The sequence below is a fragment of the Hippocampus bargibanti genome, linkage group LG11, assembly GCF_051943395.1.
Source record: "Hippocampus bargibanti isolate YZ-2025 linkage group LG11, ASM5194339v1, whole genome shotgun sequence".
Lineage (NCBI taxonomy): Eukaryota > Metazoa > Chordata > Actinopteri > Syngnathiformes > Syngnathidae > Hippocampus > Hippocampus bargibanti.
In genome coordinates, this window is record NC_142744.1 from 5,162,851 (window position 1) to 5,177,416 (window position 14,566).

Sequence of the window (14,566 nt, forward strand, 5' to 3'; positions counted from 1 at the left end):
TTACAGCTAGCTGGGAGTGCGTGCTCGCGCGTGTGCGCGCGGACGTGCCGCCGGCTCCCCCTAGCGGTTAATGGCAGCGCCTGCACCTCGAAACAAATCACATCTGGAAGCGCGCATGCACGAATAGGTGTGCGTGCGCGAAATGAAAATAGGGAGAGGGGAGGGGGGACTTGATGGATGATGAATATTAAGACGCACGCACACTCGTGTCATTTTATTTTTCGATGATTCAACACCTAGATTAAAGAATTGATGCCCTCCTTTTGTTTTGTTTTTAATCCTCTTCATTGGCATATCAATGCACGGATCGCGTGTTACGCAACAGTCAAGGAGCTCCATTCGGGAAAGCGGCTACGTGAGGCAAGAACGAAATTTAAGCAGGTTCTTTTTCTTTTTTGTCTCCTGTAATCCCGATGTGATCATTTCTGGGGAGGGGGATTACCGCGAGATTCACGCTAGTGGGACCGAACCGAACTGGATGCACAACAGAGAAGTGGAGGAAACATTGGAGATGGGATATTCTGGCACTTGACTCTTGGATCTGAGATTTGACGATAAATCTGAAATTTTACGGTAACCGCCCCTCCCCCCATTGATGAAACATCCTGTTCTTGCTTTGTTTGTTACTTTGTTCCCATATGTCATTAAATACTAAGTACGATGACTGGCTATAAGAGACTCCGTTGCACGCGGCACTTGCTTATTCTCATGCAAAAGGATTATCCCGCAAAGTAATCAACGGATGAAGCAACGTGACCGTAACCCACGTTTCATATCTGTTCAGCGCATATCAGAAAGCGAGTTGTGATTTTAGGTTATGTTTTTTGTTATATCCGTACAGTGCTTAAATCGACCTCACGGTGGTTGAGCAACCAATGGAGGACGAGAAGGCGGCGGGGGAAATTCAAACGGATTCCGTCTCGAATTTAGTTTACTTGCCATCCTCCCCGAGGAATAACGAGAAATCCGAGGACGGAGAATCGCCGGATGTCCCCTTCAGGCTGCAGCCCACTGCGAAAAGCGGAACCTGTCAATCAGGCGCACTGAGCAGCAGTGACGAAGATGACAAGAAAGAGGAGGTAGAAGTGCAAGTCAGGTTGGAGATCCACAGTCCGCCACCCGATTCACCCGTGCAGCTCCAGGAAGATGAACGAGAAAAAAACAAAACACCCACCTCGGAATTTCTACCCGATAACTCCACTTGTAAGACCAGCATCCCCATCACACCACCTCCACCACCTGTATTTTCCTGCTCCATCAACCCACAATCGCCTACCTCCTCCACAATCAGACACTGGGCACCCCCAAAGGGATTCTGGAGGGTGGCCCGGCCGGAGACCTTACTACTAAATGGCGTGGACCCTCAAAAACCTGCTTTACCATGCACTCATGGAGAGGACAAGACAGCAGGCCACGAAGACATTGTGGGAAATTCAGTGGATGATAGCGAAGTATCCCAAGTGGACAAGCATGACGGGGAGTGCGAGGGTCTTTCCATTGATGAGAAAGGGAGGCAAAAAGCTCTTGAAAAGTTGAACGAAAGACAAGAAAAGTGCAGAGAACAACAATACGGAGACGGACGTGCAACAGACGGCGTGGTTGATGAAGGTACGTTTGGATTGTTAATGCAGATGTGCATTCAAAATAATGAGTTGGGTGAAGTCTGAATTTTAAGGCCAAAAAAAAAAAAGCATAAAGTTGGGGTATTTTAAATGTTGCTGTTATGGAAATTAGCTTTCCTGTAATTCACAACGAAGATTGGATGATTACATTAGTCTCTTAGTCTCGCAATGGAGAGTTTTGAAAGGCGCTTATAAATGAAATATTATTCTTATCAATATTATTATCATTAGTATGATCATTATCATTATCATTAGCATCATTATTATCATCATTATCATTATCATTAGCATTATCATTATCATTATCATTATCATTATAATCATTATCATCACTATCAACTCATCACTATCATCATAATCATTATCATTACTATATCATTATTATCATTACTGTAATTATCATCATGATTATCATCATTACTATCATTATTATTATCATTATTATTATTATTATTATTATTATTACTTTTATTAAATGTACATTTCACGGCAGCAAAGTTATAGAAGGAAGAGGAAAGGAAGACATAGAAAAACAAAATACAAACACTCCCCTACTTACGAACATTCGAGTTACGAACAATACATATGAACATTTTTTTAGTAACATGTAGTATTCTTTCCAGTTGTACATGTAAATATCTTTATAAAGCATATATTTTATTAAATGTTTGTTTTTCAGTACTAACCAATACAGGTTACTTATACAAGCCTTAAACATACATTCCTTCCACAAAAAAGGGCGGGGGGCATAAATGTTACATGTTTCAGGTTAGTTGTGAAATGTTTATTTTAAAAATAAATACCTGGCACATTGATTCTCAGCTTATCTACTCCAAAATTACAAAGTTGCCATCTTGGTTTTTATTTATCGAGCTATCCAGCTGTCTATCTATCTAGCTAGCTATCTGGCTATCGAGCTAGCTATCTATTTGCTGTTGAGCTGGCTAGCTGGCTATTTTTTTAGCTATATAGCTATCTACCTATCTATGAGCTATCTATTAGCTAGCTAGCTTCTTATCTACTGGAGTTACTTCCAGGTTGAGTGAATGCTGGCGCGTGTGGCCGCCGCTACTCACCCACAGAAAACCGTATCCTGTGACTGTAAAGAGACCTTGAGAGTTTTGAAAGGTGCTTATAAATGTATTATTATCATTGTTATTATTATTATTACTGTAAAATGTTGCATGTTATCGGTTAGTAGTTAAATGTTTATTTTAAAAATGAATAACTTCCGAACTGACTCAGCTCATCTACTCCAACATGAAAATCAAAAAGTTGCCATCTTGCTTTTTATTAATCGAACTATTCAGCTGTCTACCTATCTTGCTAGCTATCTGGCTATCAAGCTAGCTATCTAGTTGTTATCTATTCGCTGGCTACCTATCTATTAGCTATATAGCTATCTAATTAGCTAGCTATTAGCTAGCTAGCCAGCTAGCTTTCTATCTATTTGAGTTACTTTCGGGTTGAGTGAACACTGGCGCGTGTGGCTGATGCTGCTCACCCACAGAAAAACTTATCCTGTGCCTCGGGCGCCATCTTGGACTTCCTCAATATGTTTCCTGTGTTGTTCTAACATTGCTGCAACAAAGTAACTTTAAAGTTCAAAATAACCCCCCCCCCCCCATGCCGAAATACAATTTGTGTTTTTCCTTTTTTACTGTCGTTCTCACTGCTATGTCGCGTTGCATAAAAGCGCAATATGTAACCTGGCACGTTTCCTACTGAACAGATGTGCAGATTTGAGAGATGTGGATGCTGCTATTATTAGCAAGCAGGAGCTCTGGGGGAGGTGATTGAGTTCGCCTCCATTTCTGTTTATAGGGTATGTCGTATTTGGACACATTTCTGAACTTCTCTAAAAAGAAAGAGCAAAATGATGATTTGCGCTTACTATTTCACAGTCGTCCGACCGTGCATCCATTTTGTAATCCACTTATCCTCACATGAGTTACGGGCGTGTTTTCTTTGATATTTTTACAATCAGTGGTGTGCTGCGACTAGAATGACGCAGTTGATGATGTAATCCCACTTCATAAAAAAGTAATTCTCCAATTTGTCACACCAAGAAGCACCTCAAAATACTTGACTTTCCAGAACACAATCTCCACAATTTTCTAAAAGAATTTTAACTCATTCACTGCCATTCCAGAATGTATTCGGGAATAGAAAATATGACGTAGAGCGCCATTCCCAAATGTATTTTTTTTCTTTCCGTTTTTTTGGGTGTAGCTAAAGCGCTGGCCAGACCTATGGCAATGTTTTTTCCCTTCCATAAATGGGCACAATTTCCCGTTTTTCCATGTTATAACTTTGTTCTAGCTTCAGCTGTTGTTAAAGCGCTATATAAACCAATATGTACTGTATGTATTGCATTGTATTTTGTACAGCTGCCCTCATTTCAAGCTCATATAACTCCAGACCCACATAACCTAGGAGTTAAGTCTTTTTTTCTGATGAAAGAAGAGAGTCTAAGGCACAGGTGTCAAAGTCAAGGCCCGCGGGCCAAATCCGTCCCACAACATCATTTTTTTGGCCCGCGAAAGCAAATCAAACTTGTTAAATTCCATGATGATGGGTTCCCCAAATTCATAACGGCCCTCGAGAGGAAACCATAACTACAATGTGGCCCGCGGCAAAAAATGACTGACACCGCTGGTTGAAGGTTTCTAGCACTGTCTTGAATCTTTATGTTGTCCTAAAAATCAATATTCTGTGGGCCTTGCAATTTGAGTGACAATGACAAAAACCCTGGCACTGGAGTGGACACATTTTTGCAAATGTCTGGCAGTGAATGAGTTAAATGTGGGCTTTTGTCATTCAGTGAGTCTTTTGCGCGCCACTAGAGGGAGGCTGTGTGTCACATTTTGGGCATCACTGTCTGAAAAGGTTTTTAAAAAATGCCAATTCAAATCAATACCATTGAAACAAGCTCAATTTGTAAGGCAAATACCTGTAACACCTTTCACTCGTCTTCCTGTAATTTCGTGGCAGGTGAGGGAGTACGTGGCGGTTTTGAGGACTCTGTGATTCTTCAAGAACTGGAGCCCTATTTGAGGTGAGTATTGATGTGATTATTTTGCGTCACATGGGTTACGTTCAGAATCTCATTAGGGAAAACTTTTTGCAAAGGGGGCTAGATTTGGTGTGTTAAAAATGTAGGGGGGAACCAAACATTGGCCTGGATGCTCTCTACAGCAATTAATCAGAATCAGAATCAGAATACCTTTATTCGTCCCGCAATGGGGAAATTTGCAGTCCACAGCAGCAATTGAAGAGGGATGGGGTTGGGGTGGGAGTGAAAGGATAGAAAACAAGATATTCTAAGCATAACAAAATAAAAATAAAAATTACATACAATTAATTAAATATTACATACAATTAATTAAATACATTTTAACAAGGCATTCTGTGTTTCACATTTGCTTTTTAAATGTTAATTTCAGCTCTCTGAAGCATGTATTGTGGTTCATTTGAAACACCCTTAACAAAAGTCAATGGACATTGAAAATTCCAATTGAATATTCACTTCACTTTTTTAACACTAACGTTTTTTTGTAACCGTTGAACAGAAGTTGTTTTTTGTTGATTGTTGGCATTTTAGACATTAACTCATTCACTGCCAGACAAGTGCAAAAATATGTCCACTCCAGTGCCAGGGTTTTTGTCATCGTCACTCGAATTGCAGGACCCACAGAATATTGAGTTTTAGGATATAAATATTCAATACAGCATTAGAAACCTTAGACTCACTTCTTTTTTCAGAAAACAAAGAGTTAATTCCTAAATTATATAGGTCTGGAGTTATATGAGCTTCAAATGAGGGCGGTTGTCCAAAATACAATGCAATACATACATATTGGTTTATATAGCGCTTTAAAAACAGCTGAAGCTGGAACAAAGCACTAACATGGAAAAAAGGGGGGAAAAACATTGCCAGCACTTTATCGGCACCCAAGCATGAAAAAACAAAACCCAAACAAATTCGGAAATGGCACTCTATGTCATATTTTCAATTCCCGAATAAATTTGTGAATGGCAGTGAATGAGTTAATGTAAAAAAAACAGTTTTTGATATGAGGCTTGACCGTCATCAATCTCCCACTTTGGTTTCAAAATAAAGTTGACATTCCTTGAGTCGTTATCCTTATTAGAGGAGTGTACCAAAGTAATCAGGAATTAAAATCCATTGACTGCAACAGATGGTCAACCAAAAGAAGACTGCTCGCCATCCCATGTTTGTCAATGTCGGGATGAAAACATTGACATGGCAAACTTTAATCTAGTGAACAGTATGTTCTTCGCTTGATACACACGGGCCAATGAATTCCGGTGGTGGTCATGGCAAGGATAATCCACATGGCGAGTGTATCATGCTATCTTTATCGCTGGCTTAAAGTCGAGTACAGATGATGAAGCACAATGCAGAGGAGCTTAACCGTGAGCCATAAGGAGGTGGGATGGCTTGATGACGTGTCGCTAATGGCGCTTTACGCCAGCGCCACGCCCCGGACTGACTGACTAGCTATGATTGCATAAGACCGATTTGGGAAGGCTTGATTCACTTTTCATCAAGTCAATCTGCGGAATATGATGCGGTCGCATGTTTTGCTAAACAGCTTTCAATTCAGCGAATGGGATTGTTATGAGATTTTACTTTGGGAATGTGTGTATGTATGACTATGACGGTGGTAGTAGCGTTGAAACATGCATATCAAAATTTAAAGGACAACCAACACAATTTTTTTTGGTTTCCTAACAGACATCAGAAAAACGTTTTATAGCATCTAAAATACCCAAATGCAAATCTAAAATTAGTCAAATGCAAAACACCAATATAAATTAATTAAAGTGTCCCAAAACGACTTCAAAATTACCTCTGAAATGTTTCAGAAGGGCGAGTTTCAGAAGGTCCCGCCCCTTTGTTTGTGACGTCATGCCAAGACGTCTTGCCTTGCTCTAGAATCAAAACAATGGCTTCAGATTCAGAGAAGATGCTTTCTTGTTACTCATCCAGTTATGAATATGATTCAAATAGTTCTGAAGAGGAAAGCATAAATGTTTGCAATCGTTTAAAGAAGTCCTCCCGTATCAATTCGAGCCGTCCAATGTAGCGTCCCAGAAAATGCACAAGAAGGCGCCAAAGCTCCGTTGGAAATGGGCTGATTTGTCTGCTGGGAATTTGTGTCAACTAGTATCAAATAGTAGTCTTGGTGCAACACACAACGATTCACCATGGTCAGCTTTTAAAAAAAAATATTAAGGCTTTTAAGGTGCGCCTTATAGTGCAGAAAATACGGTAATTCTACGATAATACGGTAATTCTTTTGTTGATTATCGCCATTTTAGAAGTTTTCTCTTTTTATTTGAAAATCATCATTACAGCTTATTAGGTCAATTACTCATACTTATTTGCTGTTCCTAATTGAGCCTCTAGTTGGCAGCACTTAGTACACGCAGATAATAATAATAATAATAATAATAATAATAATACATTTAATTTCTAAGCGGCTTTCAAAACTCTCAAGGACACATTACAGTCACGGGTACAGCGCTACTGCCCAATTAATTCTACATGCAAGCCAGACTGTTAACGATTTTATGACGGAAGCTGCGGGCCGGATGAAAATTGACCACAGGCGGCATTTTCCACTCAGCCCGGACTTTGGATATCTGACAAACACCCCAAAAAATAGTGTGTTGACTTTACTCAATTCTATCGTCAAAGTGGCTGAACATACTCAAATCATCAGGATTCAGATACATTTTTAAAGTAAATGTACAGTATAGTCGACTACGACTATCGTGCTGACAAACATTTCCTGTCATCAATCTCAATGTTTAGATCACTCTTGGTAATCAGCGATGAACTCCCTCTGAGTCCAAGACACGAGCAAGCCAAGCGTCTCCTCGAGCGAGCCCGGCTCAAGGCTCGCGCCAATTATGTTAAAGGTGACCGCCCCAGTAGACGCTCCCATTCTGATCACAGATCCACCGCGTAAGTTTCTATGGGTGTCCTAGAAACTGCATAGGACCGCAGTAAGAGTGTGTGATCGCTGATCTATTGCAGGAAGAAGCAGCAAGTTGAGACTCTCAATCCAGCATTGGTGGAAAAAGCCGTTCAAGCCAAAGAGGATCTCATTGCTCAAAGTGCACCTGGTCCCTTTCTTGTGCCCGATCAAGGAGATACCCTGCCTGGAGATCACGTCAATCGATCAAGGCGGTATGGCTGTTCACCCACTCGGGTACGCTTTGAAGACGAATCAGAGAGAGAAGCGGAGTCTCGATACTTGGACAGGGTGCGTCAACGTGGTAGACCGACTGCGCCCAAGTCCAAAAACAGGGACCGCAATACCGATTCCAGCAGTAGTGGTTCAGAGAGGAGTAGGTGTCACAGGAGTATCTCAATGCCTGGTCCACAGAAGCAAGAGATGGGTGAAACCATGACGGTGATCAGAGAGATCATAGTCCTGGTGAAGAAATGCGAGGCATGTGGTTCCGTTGTGAAGGAACTTCAGCCGGGCACCTCACTAACAGACCCACAGGTCATTGAGTTACAGCAGGGTGATGACCCGAGGGGCAGAACAGTTCCTCATTGGGTTCCTCCAAACAAGCCGGACGTCAGCCCACGTCCTAAAACACCTCTGACGGTCACATTTGCGGGTGCTTTTGTTCTGGGGGAGAACAAAGAAAGAAGCACAGGATGGAAATCATCAGGTTTTGGGAAGCTCAGAAGAAGGAGCAGGAAAGGAGAAAGTCGAGTGGAGTCCGGCAATGGTCCGTACGGTCCATCCTGGGCTCAGAGGCGTAACTCCAATCCTAGGAACAGAGTCAACTTGAGCAGAGCCGTTTCCTTCGCGCCAGACGGCCCTGTGACTCTCGAGCCACGTTTGATGGGTGCCTCGGGCGGAGTGAGGGAAGCACCCACCCTGCCTATCAAATCTGCTCTTAAGTCAAGCTCAAGGAACCGTTCTGGCACAGGTCAGTCAACCGTACAGTTCCAGATGGCATCGAATCAGGGAGGTGAAGTGGGGCCTCAGCATTTGGCTCGCTTGGACTATCCAGAGGCAAGACGGGAGTCGCCTGCATCTTCGGCGCAAGGATCCCTTGCGATCAGTAACCCGGTGGCATTTGTCAGGCCCTCCACCCTGAGGTACTCCCCCGCTCGGCTGAACCCAGACATTCCAGCTGCTGATGTTTGGGATGCCACTTTGGAAGGAGCGGGTGAGTCCACACCATTTTTTATTTCGGGGGCTTTTGTTTTTTGGGTGTAATTTCAGTATGTGTCGTTGGAAATCCTATAGCGCCTCGTCTGTGTTTTAGATCCGTCCCAATTCTTTTGGTGGTTTCGTGCTGTCCCACCAGCGGATTGTTGAGTTGTAGGCCATCTACTCAGGAGGTTCAGAGTTTTAGTCTGACCAGCGCTTTATCGGCATCCTCTCACAAGAAAAACGCTCCACGTCATCCTTTTCAATTTCAAAATAAATTCTGGGAGGAAAAAAAAATACATTTGAATGGAATCTGTCATATTCCCAATGGAAAGCTAGCATTAGAATTATTAGCTTTCCCTGTCTGAAATTGTATTATTCCATACAACGCATCTCCTCATATTCCAATTTTTTTTTGACCAGTGACTACAGATACGGGTGCTGGGTCAGACTTCCATCCTGCTCCACGTAGCCTGGTGTTGTCTCGGGCTGAGGATCTCAGAGCTGAGCTGCTGAGAGCAGAGCATTTGAAAGCTGAGGCCGTATGGGAGGAGAACTCAGATGGAACCAAGTGAGCAAAGACAGTCTTACTATTTTATTTGTTTCATAGATCAGACGGGAGAACCCTATGTACAAGCTGCCTTCCAGTTCGGAAAAAAAAACGTCATACATCACAGAGTCAGTGTGGACGGCTGAATAAATACTGATTGGCCACCCTTCCCCCAACTATGGTATAAAGTCAACAGAATGCCATGGTGAAAAGGAAGATTCATCCCGTCAAAGCAAGGCTGCCTTCTTGTGGTAATAAAATGCAATTGCAGAACTAAGCAGGAAAGTTGCAATTGAACGTCCGAAATTGAACCCAATTGTATCCAAAATTCGAATTACTCACACTCGAAAACCTGAAGAAGCAATGTAACAATTTTAAAATGTCTTGAGTTCTGTTCAAAACTAGTTGATTTTTTTAAAGGCTACTTATGTACTGTAATCAGACAATTAATCATGTCAAGGTATGAGAAGTCTAACTATCTCATCTCAAAATATTTTCCATGTGGTGTCACTACAAGTGACGCCTGTTCAAACTTCAAATCTTAAGTGGTTCTTAATCTTCCCATCAGTTTCATATGCTCAATTATCGAACCCTTCTTTCAATGACTGCCCACTAATTTCAGGCGAGACTGAGGAGTAGGACCTCTGCGGCGGAAGGATCCAGACTGACTCACTGAAGCGCTAGGGTTCGATTGAACCTAGTTTAAGAACCACTTTGTAACACAAAGAATATTTTATTTCTGGAAAACGTTTGATCTCTCAGTTCATACCACTATACCGGCATTTTCTATTGTCCTATCAGTTTGGTTACTTTGGTGTACCTTTGCTTTTACAGAAAGCTGGACGGACGACCAAAGCTTTTCCTACGTCGCTTCTTTTCCTCCATCGGCCTGAACGGTGTCGGCAGACTGGTGAAGGGAGCTCGTTCCAGTAGCATGGAACAGCTCAGCATTCCCACCAGCAGGTCTAACACCACGTCACCGAGCCCTACGCGCAGACCGCATCCAACCATCCGCATACAGCGGACGCCCTCATTGCAGACCCTAAACACGGTGAGCAACATAGCAGTTTGGTTAGGTGTTACTGGACCAAATGAGGTCCATCACAGAAACTGGTCAATAACCTAAAGTACGCTTGCACAATATGGTGTAGAACAGCACTTCCTAAGTGTTTCTCATGTGTGTCTTTTTGTTTGCCACTAGGCGCTGCCACTGGCCCAACTACGCAAAGCTTCCTCTGTGCAGAGTTTAGAGAGGAAAACAGAGCGTACAACCATCCTGGGTGAGGTGCAGATACCTTATGGCCTAGCACCAAGGTAAGTCAGCTCGGTAGGCATGGTATGAAAAGCATCAAGACTAGTTTTAGACTCACCTGCTGATGATATCCAGTCAAACAATCAACAATGTAGCATTTTTTTAAGGTAAAGAGTGATCCCATCCATATTCTATCGTGCTTTCCCATGGTGGTTGCACCAATCTCTACAAGTCTAATTGTTGTCGCTCTATAATTAGTCTATGAGCAGTCCAGGGTCTACCTGAAGTAAGCCCAGGGAGAAGCACAGTTACACAGTAAAGAAAATGGATGATTAGATAGCGGTTTGCACCGAGAGTAACAATGAGTGAAACACCAGAAATACCGTTTTGATTGCAGTCCTGACAGCCCCCAACTGGACCTCCACCGGACCCTAAGTGTTGAAGACATAATCCCCTCCAGGGTAGTGCGACTGGCGGGGAGGGTTTCTCAGGCTTTTCCTGATGGCTCTCTTCTCTTGGAGCTCATCAGACCACCAAACGGTCCCTTTGGTTTTGTCATCTCAAGAGGCAAAGGCAGACCTGACACAGGTACATGATGTACAATGTATTTCAATAAATATATAAATTTCTTTACAAACCCAATAATACTTCAAAGCTGACAGTTGTTGTTGTTGTTGTTGTTTTTTTTTTTTTGTTTTTCAGTAAAATGCACTTAATTTTGTTTTCTTGTTTGACACAGTTTTGTGATCTTCTTGACTGGTATTTTGTATGCAGGAGAGCATTTCGCATTGTTTCCCAAAAATACAATCTGTTTTTTTTTTTCTTCCAAGTTTTTGTTTTTATCACTAATGAAATGTACTTTTGGCACACTTTAGCATTTAGTTTTTGTGGCCCACTTTAGCATTTAAGTTTTGCGGCCCACTGTAGAATTTACGTTTTGTGGCCCAATCTAGCATGTAAGATTTCTGGCCCACTTTAGCATTTACGTTTTGTGGCCCACTTTAGCATTTAGGCTTTGTGGCCCACTTTAGCATTTAAGTTTTGTGGCCCAATTTATCATTTACGTTTTGTGGCCCACTTTAGCATTTAAGTTTTGTGGCCCACTGTAGAATATACGTTTTGTGGCCCATTTTAGCATTAAAAATTTCCGCCCACATTAGCATTCAAGGTAAGTTTTGTGGCCCACTTTTGCATTTCCGTTTTGTATCCAATTTTAGGATTAAAGGTTTGTGGCCCACTTTAGCATTTAGGTTTACCATCTATAGTCGCACGCCCACGCCATCACAAAACCAAAGAAACAATACCTCTCAATGTTTTTCCTCAAGGTGTTTACGTCGAGAAAGTGGGCGACGGGAGTGGTGATGTCCCCTACGATGGTCTTCTGGGCGTGGGTGACGAGATTGTTCAAGTGAATGGAGAAATGGTGGCAGGACTTAGTCTGGACCAAGTGACCCGGCTCATGACACGGGAAAGCATCGCCTCTCTCAGGATCATGCCGGCCCGACGTAGCCCACGCTGAATGGGCGACAGACACAATGGCAACTGACCGACATGTTAACACTGTGCATGGATGACGATACTGTTTGCAGTGAGCCTCTGTTATTTTCGAAAACCTCCTAATGCTAATTGTTATTTTTTTTGTCCTCGGGGCCAAAGCAAAATGTTTTACTTTGCTGTCATCTAACGGTGTCTTTATGCCAAGGGACTACATGCCGAATTGAGTTGAGGAGTTCCAGTTTGACAAAAGTAGTACTTTAGTACCCTCTTGTGGCAAGTGTAAACGTTTTGGGGGGTGGTGTCAAATGGTTGAATAGCAGGGGTTCACTGAGTAAAGTGTTGTTTTCCAAACCTGATCAGAAAATCTGGTGATCATTACCTCGCAGGAATGTTGTTGCACAGCACAATATAAATACCTACTTGATATTTGTGTAATGTTTTTTGATCAGGAATAGTTTTGTCCAAAATGAACATGTTGCCCTACTCATTTACGATATAGTGTAACCAATATGCAAATACAACAATGACATCCACAATTTGACAAACCGAATGTGCAGAAATATGTCTAAATATTATATTTTTGCTAAACTAAGGATATTTTAAGAAAAGTTACTCTCAGTTGTTTCACAATAAGATCTTACTATAACCTCCATTCATTCGTTTTCTGATCTACTTCATCCTCCCAAGTATCCAGGTATCAAAACCTGAACCAATTGATAGCCAATCACAGGTCAATTTTCAATAAACTCGTTTTCTAAACGTTTTTGATTCGTTGACTAAACGTTCGAAATTAACGTTTCCGCTTAACCGGAAGTTACAAAATAAAAGATATTAATGCAGATTTGGCAACTAAAATCATTTTTCTTTATGGTCTCAAAGGTTGGGAAACAACCGACCAACAATCGATGCATGCAGTTGTGCGGCTCCCTAAACAATATTAAAACGCGAGGTTTAAATTTGTGATCATCGTGCGGGTGGGGGTGGGGGGTGGAGCAGGATAGCGGTCGTGACTGGATGCAGGCCCACTCGCGGTCGTGACTGGACGTGGTCTCGTGCGTGCAGCGAGCAGACGTCGTGACTGACGGTTGTGCTTAACACAAACGAGTCGAATCACGAGAAGACGTCAACGGTACACTTTTCGCCAGTTGTACCAACGACGCGTTTAATCCAATCAAATTAGCAGGCAGGAATTCGTTGTTGAATGGCATCCGTTATAACCTGTCGCCGTTTTGGGGAGCTGCTGCTGATAGCGTGTCACCGTTAATGCTGCTCCTTTTATTTATTTATCTGATGTGCGAGTGTGACCACAAGCCGATAGCCTCGCGGTTTATCTCTCCCGGCCATGACTCCCCCCGACCCCACCCCAATCCCCCCGGGAAACCGTCACCAGTCACCGCGTGGCCCTCAATACAATGACACATTACTTATTTCATTTAGATGTAAAAATATACAGTATATTTTTTTTTTTTTTTTTGGGGGGGGGGGGGTATTAAAAAATGACCTGTTTATTATGACTTTAAAATATTCCGTTAAGGCCCCTAAAATGGTTACTTCAAATCACGCATGCATGCATTTTTTAGGGCTTTATGATCTTGATGCCTTTTTAATTCCCCACTGATAAAAAAAATATTTAAAATCAATTGCAATTTATTTCTCAATGCTTCCATATGTATATATATACACACACATATGCATGCATATACATATAAAACACGTGTAATTTTGAGGGGTGTTTTTTTATACTGATAATGCCAATGATAATTTAATTGTATAATCTACCCAATCATACATCAATTTATGTGCAACATTATATGCTCACCAACTTCAAATGTGTTTTACTTTCTCTTTGGTGTCTCAGATATATATATATATATATATATATATATATATATATATATATATATATATATATATATGCCCCTTGCAGAGAAAAGCCGAAAGGAAAAGCAGACAGTATATTATTAAATAAATTCTGTCAATTCACAACTAAAGACTCATCTCTGGATAATTGAAGCTTCTTTCAATTTTATGATGGATTCAAAGACATATTTATATTGTTAGGTTGAGGGGGATAAAGGATATTATTTTATCTGATTTGAGGAGAAATGAGCCTGTCAGGCAAAAAAAAAAAAAAAAAAAAAAAATCCGGCTAAAAATGTAACCTGAGCTTTTGTTTCTTTTAAATGAATAAAAAAATCAAATAAATAAACGGCACACCCCGATAGCCACCGCTGTTACAGGATACTACCTCACGTCGTTACATGCTGTCCCTTCCCTCCACCCCACACGCCTATACAGTCCCCACCGTGACAGGCAAATAATAATGAATCATTTCATAAATAATGGCTTTAGGGAAGGGGGGGGGGGCTTATCGGGACTGAAGAGGCCGCCGCCGTGCGCTTATCTCCCTCCACCACATTGCGGCCTGAGTTCAGCC

The 14,566-nt window shown here is 41.8% G+C and overlaps 2 protein-coding genes across 4 annotated transcripts in view; one reads left to right on the top strand and one right to left on the bottom strand.

The window, feature by feature from the left end:
* The window catches only part of rc3h1b (ring finger and CCCH-type domains 1b), a 31,105-nt gene that overhangs the window by 14,631 nt on the left and 1,908 nt on the right, over positions 1–14,566 (bottom strand). The window contains exons 2-4 of the mRNA XM_089008854.1: positions 11,937–12,147; positions 11,016–11,211; positions 10,201–10,422 (exon numbers count right to left, since the gene is read on the bottom strand). The gene's annotated coding sequence lies outside the window, so the exon portion shown is untranslated. The remainder of the gene's footprint in view (positions 1–10,200; positions 10,423–11,015; positions 11,212–11,936; positions 12,148–14,566) is intronic.
* LOC148891238 (uncharacterized) lies at positions 244–13,943 on the top strand. 3 transcript variants are annotated; one of them, XM_089008858.1, is made up of 10 exons: positions 244–381; positions 842–1,608; positions 4,617–4,680; positions 7,468–7,620; positions 7,693–8,846; positions 9,254–9,401; positions 10,215–10,431; positions 10,582–10,694; positions 11,030–11,220; positions 11,958–13,943. In XM_089008858.1, the coding sequence occupies exons 2-10, from the start codon at positions 876–878 to the stop codon at positions 12,149–12,151; spliced, it is 2,967 nt and encodes a 988-aa protein (XP_088864984.1). In that variant the 5' UTR covers positions 244–381; positions 842–875; the 3' UTR covers positions 12,152–13,943. The 3 variants fall into 3 exon arrangements, with proteins under 3 accessions (XP_088864984.1, XP_088864982.1, XP_088864985.1); XM_089008856.1 differs by lacking the exon at positions 244–381 and adding an exon at positions 444–573; XM_089008859.1 differs by lacking the exon at positions 244–381 and having other exon boundaries at positions 876–1,608; positions 7,693–8,603; positions 8,688–8,846.

Bases quoted from the DNA above. Each gene is read 5' to 3' on its own strand.
- LOC148891238 (XM_089008858.1), top strand. From the start codon at position 876: ATGGAGGACGAGAAGGCGGCGGGGGAAATTCAAACGGATTCCGTCTCG. The intron at 1,609-4,616 runs GTACGTTTGGAT...ATTTCGTGGCAG, and splicing joins AGACGGCGTGGTTGATGAAG to GTGAGGGAGTACGTGGCGGT. The intron at 10,695-11,029 runs GTAAGTCAGCTC...TTTTGATTGCAG, and splicing joins CCTTATGGCCTAGCACCAAG to TCCTGACAGCCCCCAACTGG.